General features: G+C 30.8%; 2 protein-coding genes across 3 annotated transcripts in view; one reads left to right on the plus strand and one right to left on the minus strand.

Annotated features, from left to right (window-relative positions):
• The window catches only part of LOC145314271 (poly(U)-binding-splicing factor PUF60-like), a 141,876-nt gene that overhangs the window by 58,104 nt on the left and 69,459 nt on the right, over positions 1-14,313 (plus strand). The gene's annotated exons all lie outside the window — the stretch shown is intronic.
• LOC145315266 (facilitated trehalose transporter Tret1-like) lies at positions 7,857-14,293 on the minus strand. The gene is made up of 13 exons (XM_080155294.1): positions 14,243-14,293; positions 14,016-14,080; positions 13,680-13,764; positions 12,747-12,832; positions 12,425-12,460; positions 11,451-11,549; positions 11,044-11,113; positions 10,663-10,733; positions 9,904-9,959; positions 9,424-9,546; positions 8,867-9,004; positions 8,418-8,498; positions 7,857-7,992 (listed from the first exon to the last, which is right to left on the minus strand). Exons 1-13 carry the CDS (start codon positions 14,250-14,252, stop codon positions 7,887-7,889), a joined length of 1,026 nt encoding a protein of 341 aa, XP_080011420.1. The 5' UTR covers positions 14,253-14,293; the 3' UTR covers positions 7,857-7,886.

A 14,313-nucleotide genomic window follows, 5' to 3' on the forward strand; every position in this document is an offset into this window, starting at 1 on the left:
TATCTGTCTACTTGTCTATATACATAAAATTCATTGTACCCCAGGGTACATTGGATATTTTCTCTTAAATTTATTGTGTACGTCTATTTTCCTAGTGTAAAAAAGCATTGTTGAGACAGTGATTGTCTAAATTGTTGAAATCATCAAATTTGTCACGATCTATATCACAAGACGTCACGTTATGGAACATATAGAATATTTTAAATACTTGTTCCTGGATTTTATTTATGAATAGAGAGCATAACGTATATTTTTCTTATTAAATCGTGTATTTTCTCAAGATTATAAAAGAAGACTAGTTTATAAAAGATAATTTCTAAGGTTTATGAAAATAAGTTATCATTTATGTATTTACATGGTTTAATTGTAGGTTGAATGCTTTGAAATTGACATTTAGCGTTTGAATTTCGCTATAAAAAAAACAAGGATAAGTTGGTTCAATATTTTGATATAGCACCTAAATGGAAATATAACTATAACTATAGATACAGTTTTGTGCCATACTAAAAAATATTATTTCGTATTTCAAATGAAAGGAAGCAAAAATTATTAAATTAAAACTTGTTTTTTGTTTTAAATCATTGTCTCTATTACTAAGCGATAAATACATATTGTACTGGAAGACCGACGTAGGTGACTTGTGTAGTGTAGCTACGCTCCTAAATAAAGGTATGTTTTGAGTCCAATCTAATTTGGAGAATGACAGTGTAAAAGTTAAACAAATTTGTTTTTACTTCAAACTTTTTGTTATCATTTTTAAATATATCATCTTCATTTTCATTGAGGATTTCTTTGGCTGTTTCTTCATACTTGCAAAAAAAACACGGATTTTACTGCAAAAAAAGTTTGCAAAAATGAAATCTTTCCTCAGAACTAAGACAGTTAACTTTGTAAAAAGTAAGAGGTTGTCAATGTGTCTGTCCGTAGTGAACCGCTGAACTGACATGGTTCTTCTTTACAGTGAAGGGTTTTACAGGCCCGGTGCCTGTATAAGAAGAACTATAAATAATCTAGTATAGCCTAAACTCAATAATCTAATAATCTCGTAGCACACATAAATGCACAAAAATTACTTACTATACGCGAGTTTTATTATTGGATTTTTTAATTACTTCAGATCATTAGTAGGCTTTTTTACTCAGTTTATAAAAACAAATTAATATATTTCTTTGGTTAAGTAAAAACAAATCGCTAAAAATGTGTGTCATCAAAAATAAATTACAGCAGAACAGCCGAGTTAAAGTAACGCTACGCTACATAAAAGAAATATGATTATTTTAAGCTAAAGCAATATTTAAAATTGTATCTGATGTTTGAACTTTAAACCTATGAATAACCAAATATACCACATTAAACTTTAAATGGACTGATAATCACTTCAGAGGACGCTCGGTGTTTTAAGTATTTGTTTCTTAAATCAAGTTATATTTTTTTTCAAAGTTAGTTTTATAAAGTAACAGGATGTGTTTGTGTCTGTTGCGAAGGATCTCGCTAACTCTGAACCGATATGGTTCCTTTTTAAATTAAAGCTTTTTCTAGGTCAAGGAGTGGTTTTAACTAATTTGGGGGAGAGTACCTTCACATTCCAAAGAGGTATTTATATCTAGAAATCCTCCCGATTTTTTTACTTTCTTCCATATAAAGCTATGAAAGTAGAGGTTAGACTTTTAAGACTCCCTACTCCTTCCCTTAGGTGCCCCTAGAGGCTTCTTGGAGTGTAGCCCCTAGCAACGAAGTGTACAGAGAATATGTTCAGGAGATCTTTTGCAAAGAAATTAAATTTCGATAAATCTACATTTGTAATTATTTTACAAGTATAAACTCAAGTTGTAGAGTGTCTCTGTTTAAAGGCCTTTTGGGGTTAAATTGGGCTTTGTTTTTTAAGTTCTTTACTCCAGTAAAGTAACTTCTCTATAACTAACTTTGGAAACTGTGCCAGGTTAATTGGCAAACAATTATTTAATTAGGTCTTAAATTATTATCAGAAATTCCATGTCAAATTTAAACGTGATAACTTTTTTTAAATTTAAGTTTTAGGTTGAAGAATAGTAACATTAGATAGGCATCTTTACTTTTTAAATAGCTTATTTCTTCTTGTTGGACAATTAAGTGTTAGTATGGCATTAAAATATATTGCATTTGAATATTTGGCTATGCCACTTTCACACATCTTATTCCTTGTTTGTAACAAGATAAAGAGATAAAGTTGAGTATGGTGTTTGAATATGTTTTTGATTATCTTTCAGCATATCTGGAATACATTTAAACCCTATGTTTGTTTCAAGGAGTAAAGCTTCTCTACAAACTATTATTCTATGTTATTTGATTTTGTTAGCCTTTGCTTATGTAATATTAATCAATCTGACCGGTAAATAGTTCGAGTTACGGGCTGACTCACATTCTTCTAATCTATTATATTAAGTAGTAAGATTTTTTTGTCTTAATTTCATAAACTACTGAACCGATAGTTCTCCAGTTTATGGAAGCTTCACATAGGTTCCGGGAAGGGTTTGGGATAGTTCTAATTTTAGATTTTAACCTACCCCTTCAAATATAGAGCCCATAGAAGCAAGGGGTACAGCCACTAATAAATTTTATAAGTATATAAGTACTACTGATATAACAGATGAGTGACAGTATATAGAAGAAGGGGAATTCGTCGACCCATATGCAGGTGCTATTCTTATCAAAACGTCAAGTTGTGCATCGAATATGGTATCACAAATTAGTCTATCATCTTTGGTTTGTTTTATTCTTGTCTAAATAAGAAATATTAAGTTACTCAGGCCTTTTTTGAAACAGCGTTTGTAAATAGATACGTCTTAATTTTATTCTTTTTTGTATAGGTTTATTATTTTTTTACCTATTTAGATATTGTAGAAATAACTGGATTTCCACTATGGCTTCGAAACCGTTTAATATCCACTGGTTTAGAATCAGTTCTCAGCCATTCTGAAAAATCATGTATAGCATCGTATTGCATACAATTTTCCACGAATATAAAAAAAATCGTAACAGTTTTGTTAGCCTGCGCCTTCGGCCCCTAGAGGGAAACAAAACTGGTTTAAATTATATATTTTTTGCTTTTAATATCCGCGGAAAGCTTTTTATAATTCGATGCGATTAATAACTACTTTTAAACCTTTAGCATAAATAATTATGATTATTATTTTCATATGAAAATATCGCAAAGACATCATATTAAAACTTGTATAGTAGCTGAATCAAAACAAAAAACGCCAAACAATATTGATAGATTCTTAGGGTATTAAATCTTTGACATAGCATGTTCCATTCAATTTTATTATCATTAATTTATTAGCGAAGTTTAAAAACAAGGCTTTTTTACAGGGATAACGGAAAGAGTAAACTAGAATTTAATCCAAACATTTAGTTCCTACAATAGCTAGAATCAAATATGTTCCAAGATGTATTCCTAAATATATGTATGGCATGCCTATAAGCACATAGGCAAGGCTTACATAGATGGTGTACCTAACTTATTTTAATCAATGGATGTATTATTACTTGGATCTTATACCAGATTAGCATGTACTCTAATAAAGTTAAACTAATAGCTGGCAAAAATCCTACTGGATGAACGAATTGACCAATAAGTGATGTACATCCTAACAGCAACCTAAATTAAATACAAAATTACATAATATCCACGTATATTCTACATCCATTTTCCATTTGATTTTAATCTTATATAAATCTTTACATTTGTTGTCAATATATGTCAACAAATTGCTTCCAGATTAAGAGCGTTTACGAACTTTTCTATTAGTTCTTTTACTTTTATCCATCCCTCTATTCCAAGGAAATATAGATAGAAATGGTTTATCATGGACAATGAATGTTTATAAAACATGAAACCTACTAATCATATCAAGAGTTATGGCTTTTAGGTCCGTATGATTGGATTTAACCCTTTGTGACTGGTAAAAAAAATATTATAGTACTCTTAATTTAAGGAAGTTTTTCTATCAAAGGCGTCCAGAAGGGGTTGTTTTTCACCCCCTGACAAATTTGAAGGGGGTGGATACACTCCACCCACATTCCTTGACAATGGTCTCTGATACCCTTCTCCATAAAATTCAAGAGGGGTGTCGAGTTAAAGAAGTTTAAGCTTAGTTTAAAGGTTAGTAAAAAATACATTTAAAATAAATTTTAAGAACTTTAATGTCTTTTGACTTGTATTTACTTGCGCAATTTTCACTAAATTTGTCATAAATATTCAACCGACCATAAAGGGATGAAATTGACTTTAATAATTTTTTGAGTTATTGTTATTGGCACTTACACACACCTGAGGCGACTTCCTACGTTATTTTCCATTGTTATTATCACACCACGTTACAGGGTGGGTTATCAATAAGAAATATACTGTGATACAACATTTTAACAGTCATAGTAACCGTCTCAGTACAGATAACCATAACCACCTGGGTTTAGCAATAATTAGTGTTTTTATAATATATGTTATTTTTTTCAAATAGCTAAATTTAAATTAGTATTTTACTGACTAGGAATAATTTTTTATATGATAAACCTTTGAAAAACTTCTTATTTAATAAAAATAATAGGTTTTACTTAAGTTATAAAGATATGTTTTTTTCTTCAAGAAAATTTACTGTTTTGTAATCACACTTTAAAAAGGCAAATTAACCATAGGTTGCGCGCGGGTGTTAAAAAGGGGAGGGTGTCATAACATAGGATGCTAGGGTTAATGGAAAGGGTTAGGTCAAGGGGGGAAGGGGTAAATAGGTATATCACATTTGCTTGCTTGAGCTAATTCATTTCATGTATATACATTTCAACACGAAAATAGAGTTACAGAATTTCTGTTACTAACCCATATGGACAATTTTTTACTGAAAAAAATACTAAAATTATTCTTGTTTTTTTTATGGGGGATTTACTTATAAACTGTCATTCCCCAAAATAGATAAAAACCTAAAATTATATTTTTCTGCAGGCTTTTATTAGAGAGACAGAAACATAGATAAACAACCTACACCCCACTTCTATCACATATTTAGTGTCATTTAAAAATTATGATTATTTTCATTTTTTTAAATGAGGAGGGGGGAATTCTGTGCTCCACATGGAACTTTGAGGGAAAACGCCAAAATTTTTGACTTTTTTGTATAAACACTAATTTTCAAAGCACTAATGTATCATCCTTTTGTGTTTTGACCATTTTGAATGAGAATGAAAAAGAATAATATCTCATAAACAGTGCACACTAATAGTAAACATCCTCATATAATCATTTATAATTCACCAATTCATTGTTATTTAGACATGCCAATTGGTTTGTATTTAACTCATTCAAAATAAAGGAAAATCTAAGTTTTAAATACAAATTCAAATATTCTTTCAAGCATGGCTTTGCAACCGATTACTATCCGCTGGATTAGAACTTGTTATCAGCCATACTGAAAAACTATGAATGCCATCGTATAACAGACAATTTTCCACGAATATTAAAATTAAAATCGTAAAATGAGGTTTTGTTAGCCAGGCCTCTTGGGGCCAACAAAACTGGTTTTAATGTTGTATTTTTCATTTGAATATCTGTGGAAAGCTTTCTATAACACGATGCGATAAATATCTATTATCTTTGAATATGTCAAAATATGTTTATAAACAAATCCGATAAAGTATTCATAAATAAAAACCACACATTAGGTTTTTGATATTTTATGTAATTATTGAAGTTGACCCAATTATTTATTCAACTTTAATTGGGGTACTTTATGTTCCATATTTTTACTGTTCCTTTTTTCAGTCTCTATATATTTGGTATTATTTTATAAAGGTAATTTACATTTATTTTATTCCTTTGTTCTATGGACATGATTGTTCTTGTTTTGTAACTGCACGTTTTAATGTTATGTTGCATTCAGTTGAAAATTGTTGTTTTGTTGTTCAAAGTTCTGGTTCTCCCGTAACAACCGGAAAATTACTTTCCAAAGTGTATAAATGAAAGTAACGTAATTGTTGATATGGTTTTTAATATTTGCAAATTTTTGTTTTTGAAAAGAAATTGATCTTTTAAGCATTATTTTTCAATTCAGTGTAGTACTACTAAAGTATCGAAGAGAACGTGTAAAATTTGTGCTGACATTTTATAATCTATAATTTTATAATTAGCTCTTCAAAGCAGGTCTGACAGCCATAGCTGTCAATTTAATCCTTGGACAAACCTAAACTCAACTGCAGCCTATAAAATAAAGTACATTTGCAGCTAAATTCCTGCATAAGACTAATTTTTAGAAAATCCGCAGCCGAAGACACCATCCACTCATCAATCTGCAAACCTGACCGAAAATATTTATAAGTCATGCCTAGCTTCTTATTTTAATATTTGAATTTATACACTTTGGTTAATTTCTAGTTTTTGTACAGTGATGAAAGAATGTATATCATTAACAAGATTGCACTTATTTTTACAAAAAAAAAATAATAATTCTACCAAATTTTCTCAAGACCTTCTAAAGTACCTAGCCTACTCATAATATATCAACAAAGTCATACACCACTTTTTATTTGAAGTCAAATTTGAATAATTTGGGACACTATTGCAGAAAATAATCATACAATTTCTTTTCAACAAAACCTATGTCTAAAAGTAAATAATATAAAAAAAATTCCTTCACATGGGTTTATCGTTATGAGGGGTTTAAACTCAGGTCTACAGAAATTGCTGAAGAAAAAAAATTATATTTTTTTTCATTATTAAATTTGGACAATGCATTTTATCTGCAAAATGCCTGTATAAACATTTTAATATGCGAAGAAATTCAGCCACAAATCATTTTACGTTATAAATGTCATTAATATTTCTTCTTTTTTATCAAATAAATTCAAATATTGTTGTATGAAATTATATTTTCGAGGTTTCGAGATCCAAAAATGGAAAATATGGTAGAGGTTTGGTGGTTATTTGTTAGAATCCTATTATATAAAGTAGTAAGCGTTTTTTGTCTGTCCCGAAGGATTTCGCTGAACCGATATTGTTCTCCTTTACAGTGAAGCTTCTTATAGGTCCTGGGAAGGTTTTAAACTATTTTTGGAGAGGGTGTCTTGACCCCCCCTTCCCCCCAAGAAATAATTTTTAAAACTCTTTTGAAACTCAAATTTCAAATGGCTTGAGGTCGAATTTTGCCCCTCCTACCAGTGCCCCTAGAGGCTTCTAGGGGCGTATCCGCTAGTATCTAAATAAAGAAGAAAAGGAAGTAAAGCACAATTAGGCCTAAATTAAGCAATAGAATAACTTGTTTGGTCGTCTTAAGATAAAAAAATACTCTTGGTACTTGATATGTTGCATTTATCCTAAATATTTTGTTATCAAAATTATAACTACAAGGTAAAATACTTTAAACTAACCAAAAATTTAAAGACTGCGTAGATACTACAGTATTCTTAACTTACAGACATGCACTTGCTATAGAGCAGCTACTCTTTTAACAAGTAAAATACAATCCAAAATATTTTTATATTGGTTTTTTTGTTTTGAAAAAATAATATTCTAAGCATTTGTGACATTTATCTGTTTCTTCTTTTCCATTCCTCGTTCAATATTAGATAGACTCAAGCCTCTGGTTTTTAAGAATATAATTTTTATATTGCTCAATATTAGATTTTCTTTTGTCATCGAACCTCTTGTCTATAACTCACTTTGTCATGACTTTCGTTCTATGCCACTTATGTATGTTGTCATCCTTGTTCTTTATATACTGATTTATGTTACCCTCCCCCTCTCTCTCTCTCTCTCTCTCTCTTCTTTGTCTGTCTATCTCTACATCTATAGAGGATCTTTGATCTACAATTTATTTATGGCTTGCTTGGATTTTTTTTGATTTCATGATCAATTATTAAAAACTATTCTTCCTAAAGTCTGGTATAATACAGAAAGCATACAATGTTAGTAGAAGAGAATTCAGCGAGAATACTAGGAAACATCCTTCCACTCCGACAAAACTAAAAATATAAATTAGGATGACAGTAATCAAGAAGGGTGGAGTGGACATTAGAATTATACTGGTACCCAAAGTTTTCTTAAACCATGCTATCTCATTTGTTGTCTTAAAAACTTTTGAGACTTTTTTAAAGTATTGATTGATAGGTCCTAATTAATAGTGTCAAGTATTTTATCCAATAATTATAATCTACAACAATTTATTTTGTTTATCATTAATGGTACAGTACATCAATCTTTCATTATCTTATTCCTTAAAATCCCCAAAGAAATAAAATTTTTACTGGCATTGTCAATTCCACCAAACTAAATTTTTACCAATCATGTTTTGTAATTTTAAAATCCATCAAAAACAAGGACATACTTTTTAGTGATATCTAAAATATGCACAATCTAAATTTTACGTCTTTTAAAGAACAATGTTTACCTCAAAATATAAGGATATATTGCAGATATAATGGCCGTACCTCCCATTCCTAGGCAAGTCGTGGTACCATTGCCCAAAGACCTGATAAACGAATATTTCATTAGAAACAGAATATTATTAATCATGTCTTGTGAATGCTTATGCTCAGGGGAACTCAGGAATAAGGTATAGCCAACAAGCGAAACAAATCTAAAACTATATTTGTGGGACAGAAAAAAGGGTCGTCAATTCTACTAAGTGTTGCCCCCCAACGACATCTGAAAATCAGGTATAGGTTTCGGGCTTTTTTCGAATTAATTTCGTTGTTGGTATAAGCTGACGGTAACTTTTACAAGACATCCAGCCTTATTTGTAGCCTAAGAAAATGAAAATAATCACAAAATAATTAACTCTTTGATGACAAGCAACTCTGTAGAAAACAAAATATAAATGTTTTTAAAATATTAAACCTGATAGCTGTAGGAAAAACTTCAGAAGTTAGAATGGTTATTACTGGATGTAGACCAAAGGAATGTGCCATGAACATGGTCAGAATCAGAATGAAGGGGAGGTAGCCGAGCCAAACAGGACTTTCCATGTTTATTTTTCTAAACAGACAGTACAGATATTTGAACGTTTATTTTTTGTATTACTCTGTCTGTCTGATATTGAGTTCGTATGTCTTTATTGGAAACTAGTTACTTCTTTCCTAACTACCAGGGGATAACGGGGGAAATAATGAAAATAGCTTAAAACCACCCCAAGACATTTATAAAACTCTCAAGAAAAGTACAACCAATTATTTCCCGAGATCTTGAGCTTTAGATAAAAACCTATCTACTTTTAATAAGGGATAGCGGCTGGGCCTCCAGCATCTAGTGATTCTGTCTTCAAAAGGGCCAGAAAAAAAACCTAAGGCATAGAATAGTCCAAAACCACCCTTGAACCAGTAAAATAGTTTTTGAAATCTTGAGCTTCATACAAAAACCCTTACTACTTTATATAGGAAAGCTATGTGAATATTCACCTGTAATAAGAGACTCCAGCAATACCGGAGCAACACAAACAAAGAATAAAAGAGCAGAAACAGAAAATATTTCTACGATTTCCAGTTTTCATTGCCACAGAGGAAAATATTCCTATCACAATCCTAAACAAGGAAATCAAATAAAATAAACCAATCTATGTCAATGGAAATCAATTAATATTTCAAATTTTTATAAAAAAAAGTATATTAAATATTGAAATATGTTAGTGTTAATGATATAACTTATTAGCATAGAGTAACATACAACTACCCCCCCCCCCCCTTTCAAATCTTTTTTCTTCAAGATACAGGGGGACTGAGCTCTTAAGGAAACTCCTGATTTGTCTTCTATTAATAATAGGCACCTAACTTTGGTAAAATAATTATTTAAAAATCATCTAAAAGCTAAGTTTAATTAAAATAGCATAACTAACAGGAAATATAATATTTTTATGTTAAAAAAAACAACTAAAAAATTACCTAGTGATACCAATTAGAACAGGGGCTAAACTTGGATCAAATGAAAGTTCTGCATCCTGTTCAAATAAAAAAAAATATTATCTATTCTTTTTTGTGCCATCCCTCAAAGTGACAAATGAGCGCATAAATACCCTACCCCTTATTTCTTTTAAATAAGCGGAGGGGAAAGTCATTTTCTTAATGCATGATCCCTGAGGAAGGGTTCTAACCCTGCGGGGTATCTTTGTGCCCAATATAACCTAACTTTATCTGAAGTTAAACACAAACACATAAAAAACCGCCACTTCCACTTTTTAAATTTATTTCATTATAAGTGCTAAAGGTTTTGTTTACTCAACTAGGCACTTCGAGGAAACCTAACTTTTTTTAAACAAAGCTAAAACAATCCTAACTCACATTTATACATAATATTTAGGATTGTATAAACTATGAACAATAGCTTTAAATTATGAAGAAAAAAAATGTCATGAGAAAAATTTGAAATTGTCACGCCTACTAAGTAAACAACATTTTATCATACAAGGATGATAACATCCATGAGTCGTGAAGCATAATAATGGATATAGAATACATGGATATTTTTAAGGGGGAAATTTTAGTCAATACGTTCCTCCATGGTTCCATGGTCAAGAGAGTTATTGGGTAACCTCTTAAGGGTGGTTGTATGGTTACATTAGCCAGCTGTGAGAAGCATTTTGTCAGTGTATGTGAGAATCTCAAAGTATCCACGTATTCTATATCCATTAGCATATGTTTTACCTGAAAAACGCTAGCTAGGAACATTACAAGAGCAGGAATACCAGTCAATTGATAGCAGAACATCAGCAATCCTATAATTAAAAGGTTGTTGTTTTTTACCAGTAAGATCTTGAAAATAATAAAAGTGGTAGATCTCAACTGTTATGGAAAGCTTCGTGCTTTCTGACCACTAGCTGCTTCGTCACTAACCTCTAGGGGGGTACGGTGGAGATTTTATATAGATCCCCAAAAACGTGAGGTGGGGGAAAGGGGTTATATCAATATTCCCTGGACCTATAAGAAGAGAATCTACATTGTAAAGGAAAATCATAACGAAATCCTTCGGACAGACGGACAGATAGAAATCATGTTACTTTTATGTAAGGATTATTCCTTTTTTACCTGAACATAGCTGAGCTTTGAAAAAAGTTGTAGAAAATACAATGGATAGTGTACTTTCATCTGTTGATTCCTGAACAATAATTGTGAATTAATAATAAATATGGCATGTGCATTACCTGGAATTTGACGATATCAATCTAGTATATAAAGTATATCAGGGGGGGGGGGGGCGTATAATTTACAGTCGAATGTCCAATCCACCTTTTTAATAGACATATTGTCAAAGTAGAAAATAAACTAACTTTGCAAAAGAAATCAAAGAAAATTCGATTCTGATGAGGCCTATATGTTATTTTCTTTACAATATTAGCTATATAATTTTATTTGAATTTTAGAAGCTATTTTACAGTCCTAAGGACAATTAGAATTAAATAGTAGCTTTGATTCTTGATAGGAACAAAAGTTACCAAAGCCAGTTCTTTATTTTTCTTGACCAGATCATCTAATTCTGTTTGTATTTCATATTCTGTACCTCTATACCATTGCAGGCATGTTTCTGCTTCGTTCTAATAAAAAGTACTTCAAAATTGTGAGTATATAGTGCCCATAAAAGATGACGTCATACTCGCCTTCCATTGGTCAAATAAAATGTATACTGGCTTTCCATTGTTAATTTAGTTTGTGTATTAATCTATAATTGGTCATTTGTATTGTATGACGTCATTTTTATAGGCACTATAAAGAGCTTCTATTTAACGCTTCTATATTGTATCTTGATGACTGTTTTACTAATAAACATAAAAATCAAGATATCAGTAGTTTCGGGAAGTTAAATCGTCCAAAAATTTCGTCGCTCGTATTATTGGAATGAAATATATGTGACTAAATATGAACAAAAAATGTTTTCTGGTAGAAGCGATGTCACGAAAGGGACTATACCCAATTTTTTTATTTATATTAGACGGATTATTGTATCTTACAGTCAAATATATATAATGTTTTAATTTTTAATAGCTGTCATGCATTAATATACCTGTTTTGATTAAATAATAGATGTATAAATCTAAACGCTTCTGAGAGTCTATCGCCTTATTAGCTTACATATAGTTTTGACCCTTACAATATTTTTAAAGTCCAATACAAAATTAAAAATATTTATTGTGTTTAAGTTTGAATAATATCCTTACTGAATTTAATTAGCTAATTCCAATAAAAACATTTATTTAAACCAAAAAAAACATACATTTTTTGGTGATTACAGCTCACATAATCATAAAGCTTTTAGAACTTAAGAAAATGTTAAATATCCAATTGTATATGAGAAACAAATTTTAAAAGAGTAAGCTCTTTTTGGATGAAATATCCCATGAAATAAGTCCCCCTTTTAAAAATGTATTATCAAAGTTATTTTCATTTTATATGTATAATCCAAAACTCTTACCTTTCTGTCCTTCTTTATAAGCCAATAGGGAGATTCCTAAAAATCAAATTCATTCATTTTTAAAAAATGTTACTAAACAAGAATGATTGTATTCGCCACCAGCATTGCTTTCTTACATATAAATTTAACATAAATATTAAGCTAAATATTGTTTATCTAGACAAAATACCAACAACCATCCCAAAACTTAAACTTTCAAGAAAACTAGCATTATGAGACTTTTGACAAAAATTTAATTGAAAAGTAACTTTGCTTTTTAAAGAAGCTAAAGCTAATTTCACATGACAATAACATAAAAAACTTAAAAGTAGTATTGATCTACCTTCATAAAGAATAAAGCAATGAAGGTACAAATAGGCTGAAACAACAAGATCCATACCATAGTTCTCCATGATGTTAAAAGATAACCTGAAAATAGGATCTTATACTTTCACAATGAAAAGTAATCTTATGATATTTTTATGTTGTGTTAGGTTGATTAAGGGTTAGAATAGCAGCGTCCCTAAAAGATAAAAACATTTTTTTCAAAGTTTAAATAAGCAGATTTATGGTAGGGTTTGTAGTACTCTCGTCAATTGAAATAATAAGTTACCACTTGATTAACCAATAATAAAAAATTGACCTAATCAACCAGTTTCGTGGTAGGTATTGGAACCACCCTAAGACTTTTGCCCTTTATTAACCAAATTTTCCAGCTAATGAAGGCATAATTGTATTATTATATAACCTATTATGTGAAAATGCATAGACTGGAAGACATGAAAACTGCGGATATAACTCCCAGTGTCCCTAGGATTGACTATCTGTTATATCACCTAACAGATAAGAAAGACATAGACTGGCAGACACAAATACTGTAGGTATAACTCCAAGTGTCTCTATATATTACCTAACAGATAAGAAAGTCATAGACCGGCTGATACAAATACTGTGGTATAACTCCCAGTGTCACTATATATTACCTAACAGATAAGAAAGACATAGACCGGCTGATACAAATACTGTGGTATAACTCCCAGTGTCACTATATATCACCTAACAGATAAGAAAGACATAGACCGGCTGATACAAATACTGTGGTATAACTCCCAGTGTCACTATATATTACCTAACAGATAAGAAAGACATAGACCGGCTGATACAAATACTGTGGTATAACTCCCAGTGTCACTATATATTACCTAACAGATAAGAAAGACATAGACCGGCTGATACAAATACTGTGGGTATAACTCCCAGTGTCACTATATATTACCTAACAGATAAGAAAGACATAGACCGGCTGATACAAATACTGTGGGTATAACTCCCAGTGTGCCTCGCACATTTGGATGAACAACCTGAAATAAAATTAGTTATTATTAAACAAGGACAAGTAAGCCCAATAGTAGCTCTGTGCCTCTATTATGACTAGTAGCTATGCGCCTAGAGGTCTCTATGTACACCTTAAAGGAGTGGTTGAGAAGGATTTTAACCCTACGACTTAAATTTTGGTGTTTTTTTAGGAGATTATTGTTTTCTACACTCCCCAAAACAGCTGTTGTGATTATCAGTGCAATGTTTAATATGTACTAAAAAAACACCTTCCTACCTCTGATAATAGAACATTAGCACTTGGAAAACCAATCCAAACTCCTAGAGAACTTAAACATCTGCCTACAAATACAATTTTCATTAGTTCTTTACGGTGAGGTAAATTAATCTTTCATATCTATTAGCGAAGCTACTCTATGAGCGATCTTTTCTTTAAGCTCTACTGTAATACTGTTATCTATTTGATTCTCTAAAGTTTTAAATCAAGATGTAAAACCTACTTACCAATAATCATTAAAGGAAAAGAGTTAGTTGTAGAAATCAGGATAAGACCTACAAAAATATTATAACTGATA

This window comes from Acartia tonsa, chromosome 3, assembly GCF_053477335.1.
Source record: "Acartia tonsa isolate MP-2025a chromosome 3, ASM5347733v1, whole genome shotgun sequence".
Classification (NCBI taxonomy): Eukaryota; Metazoa; Arthropoda; class Copepoda; order Calanoida; family Acartiidae; genus Acartia; species Acartia tonsa.

Coding starts and splice junctions, on each gene's coding strand:
- LOC145315266 (XM_080155294.1), bottom strand. Junction 12,833..13,679: donor ATGTCTTTCTTATCTGTTAG/GTAATATATAGT, acceptor TCCTATTTTCAG/GTTATCTTTTAACATCATGG. Junction 9,547..9,903: donor GTTCTAATTGGTATCACTAG/GTAATTTTTTAG, acceptor TTCCTTGTTTAG/GATTGTGATAGGAATATTTT.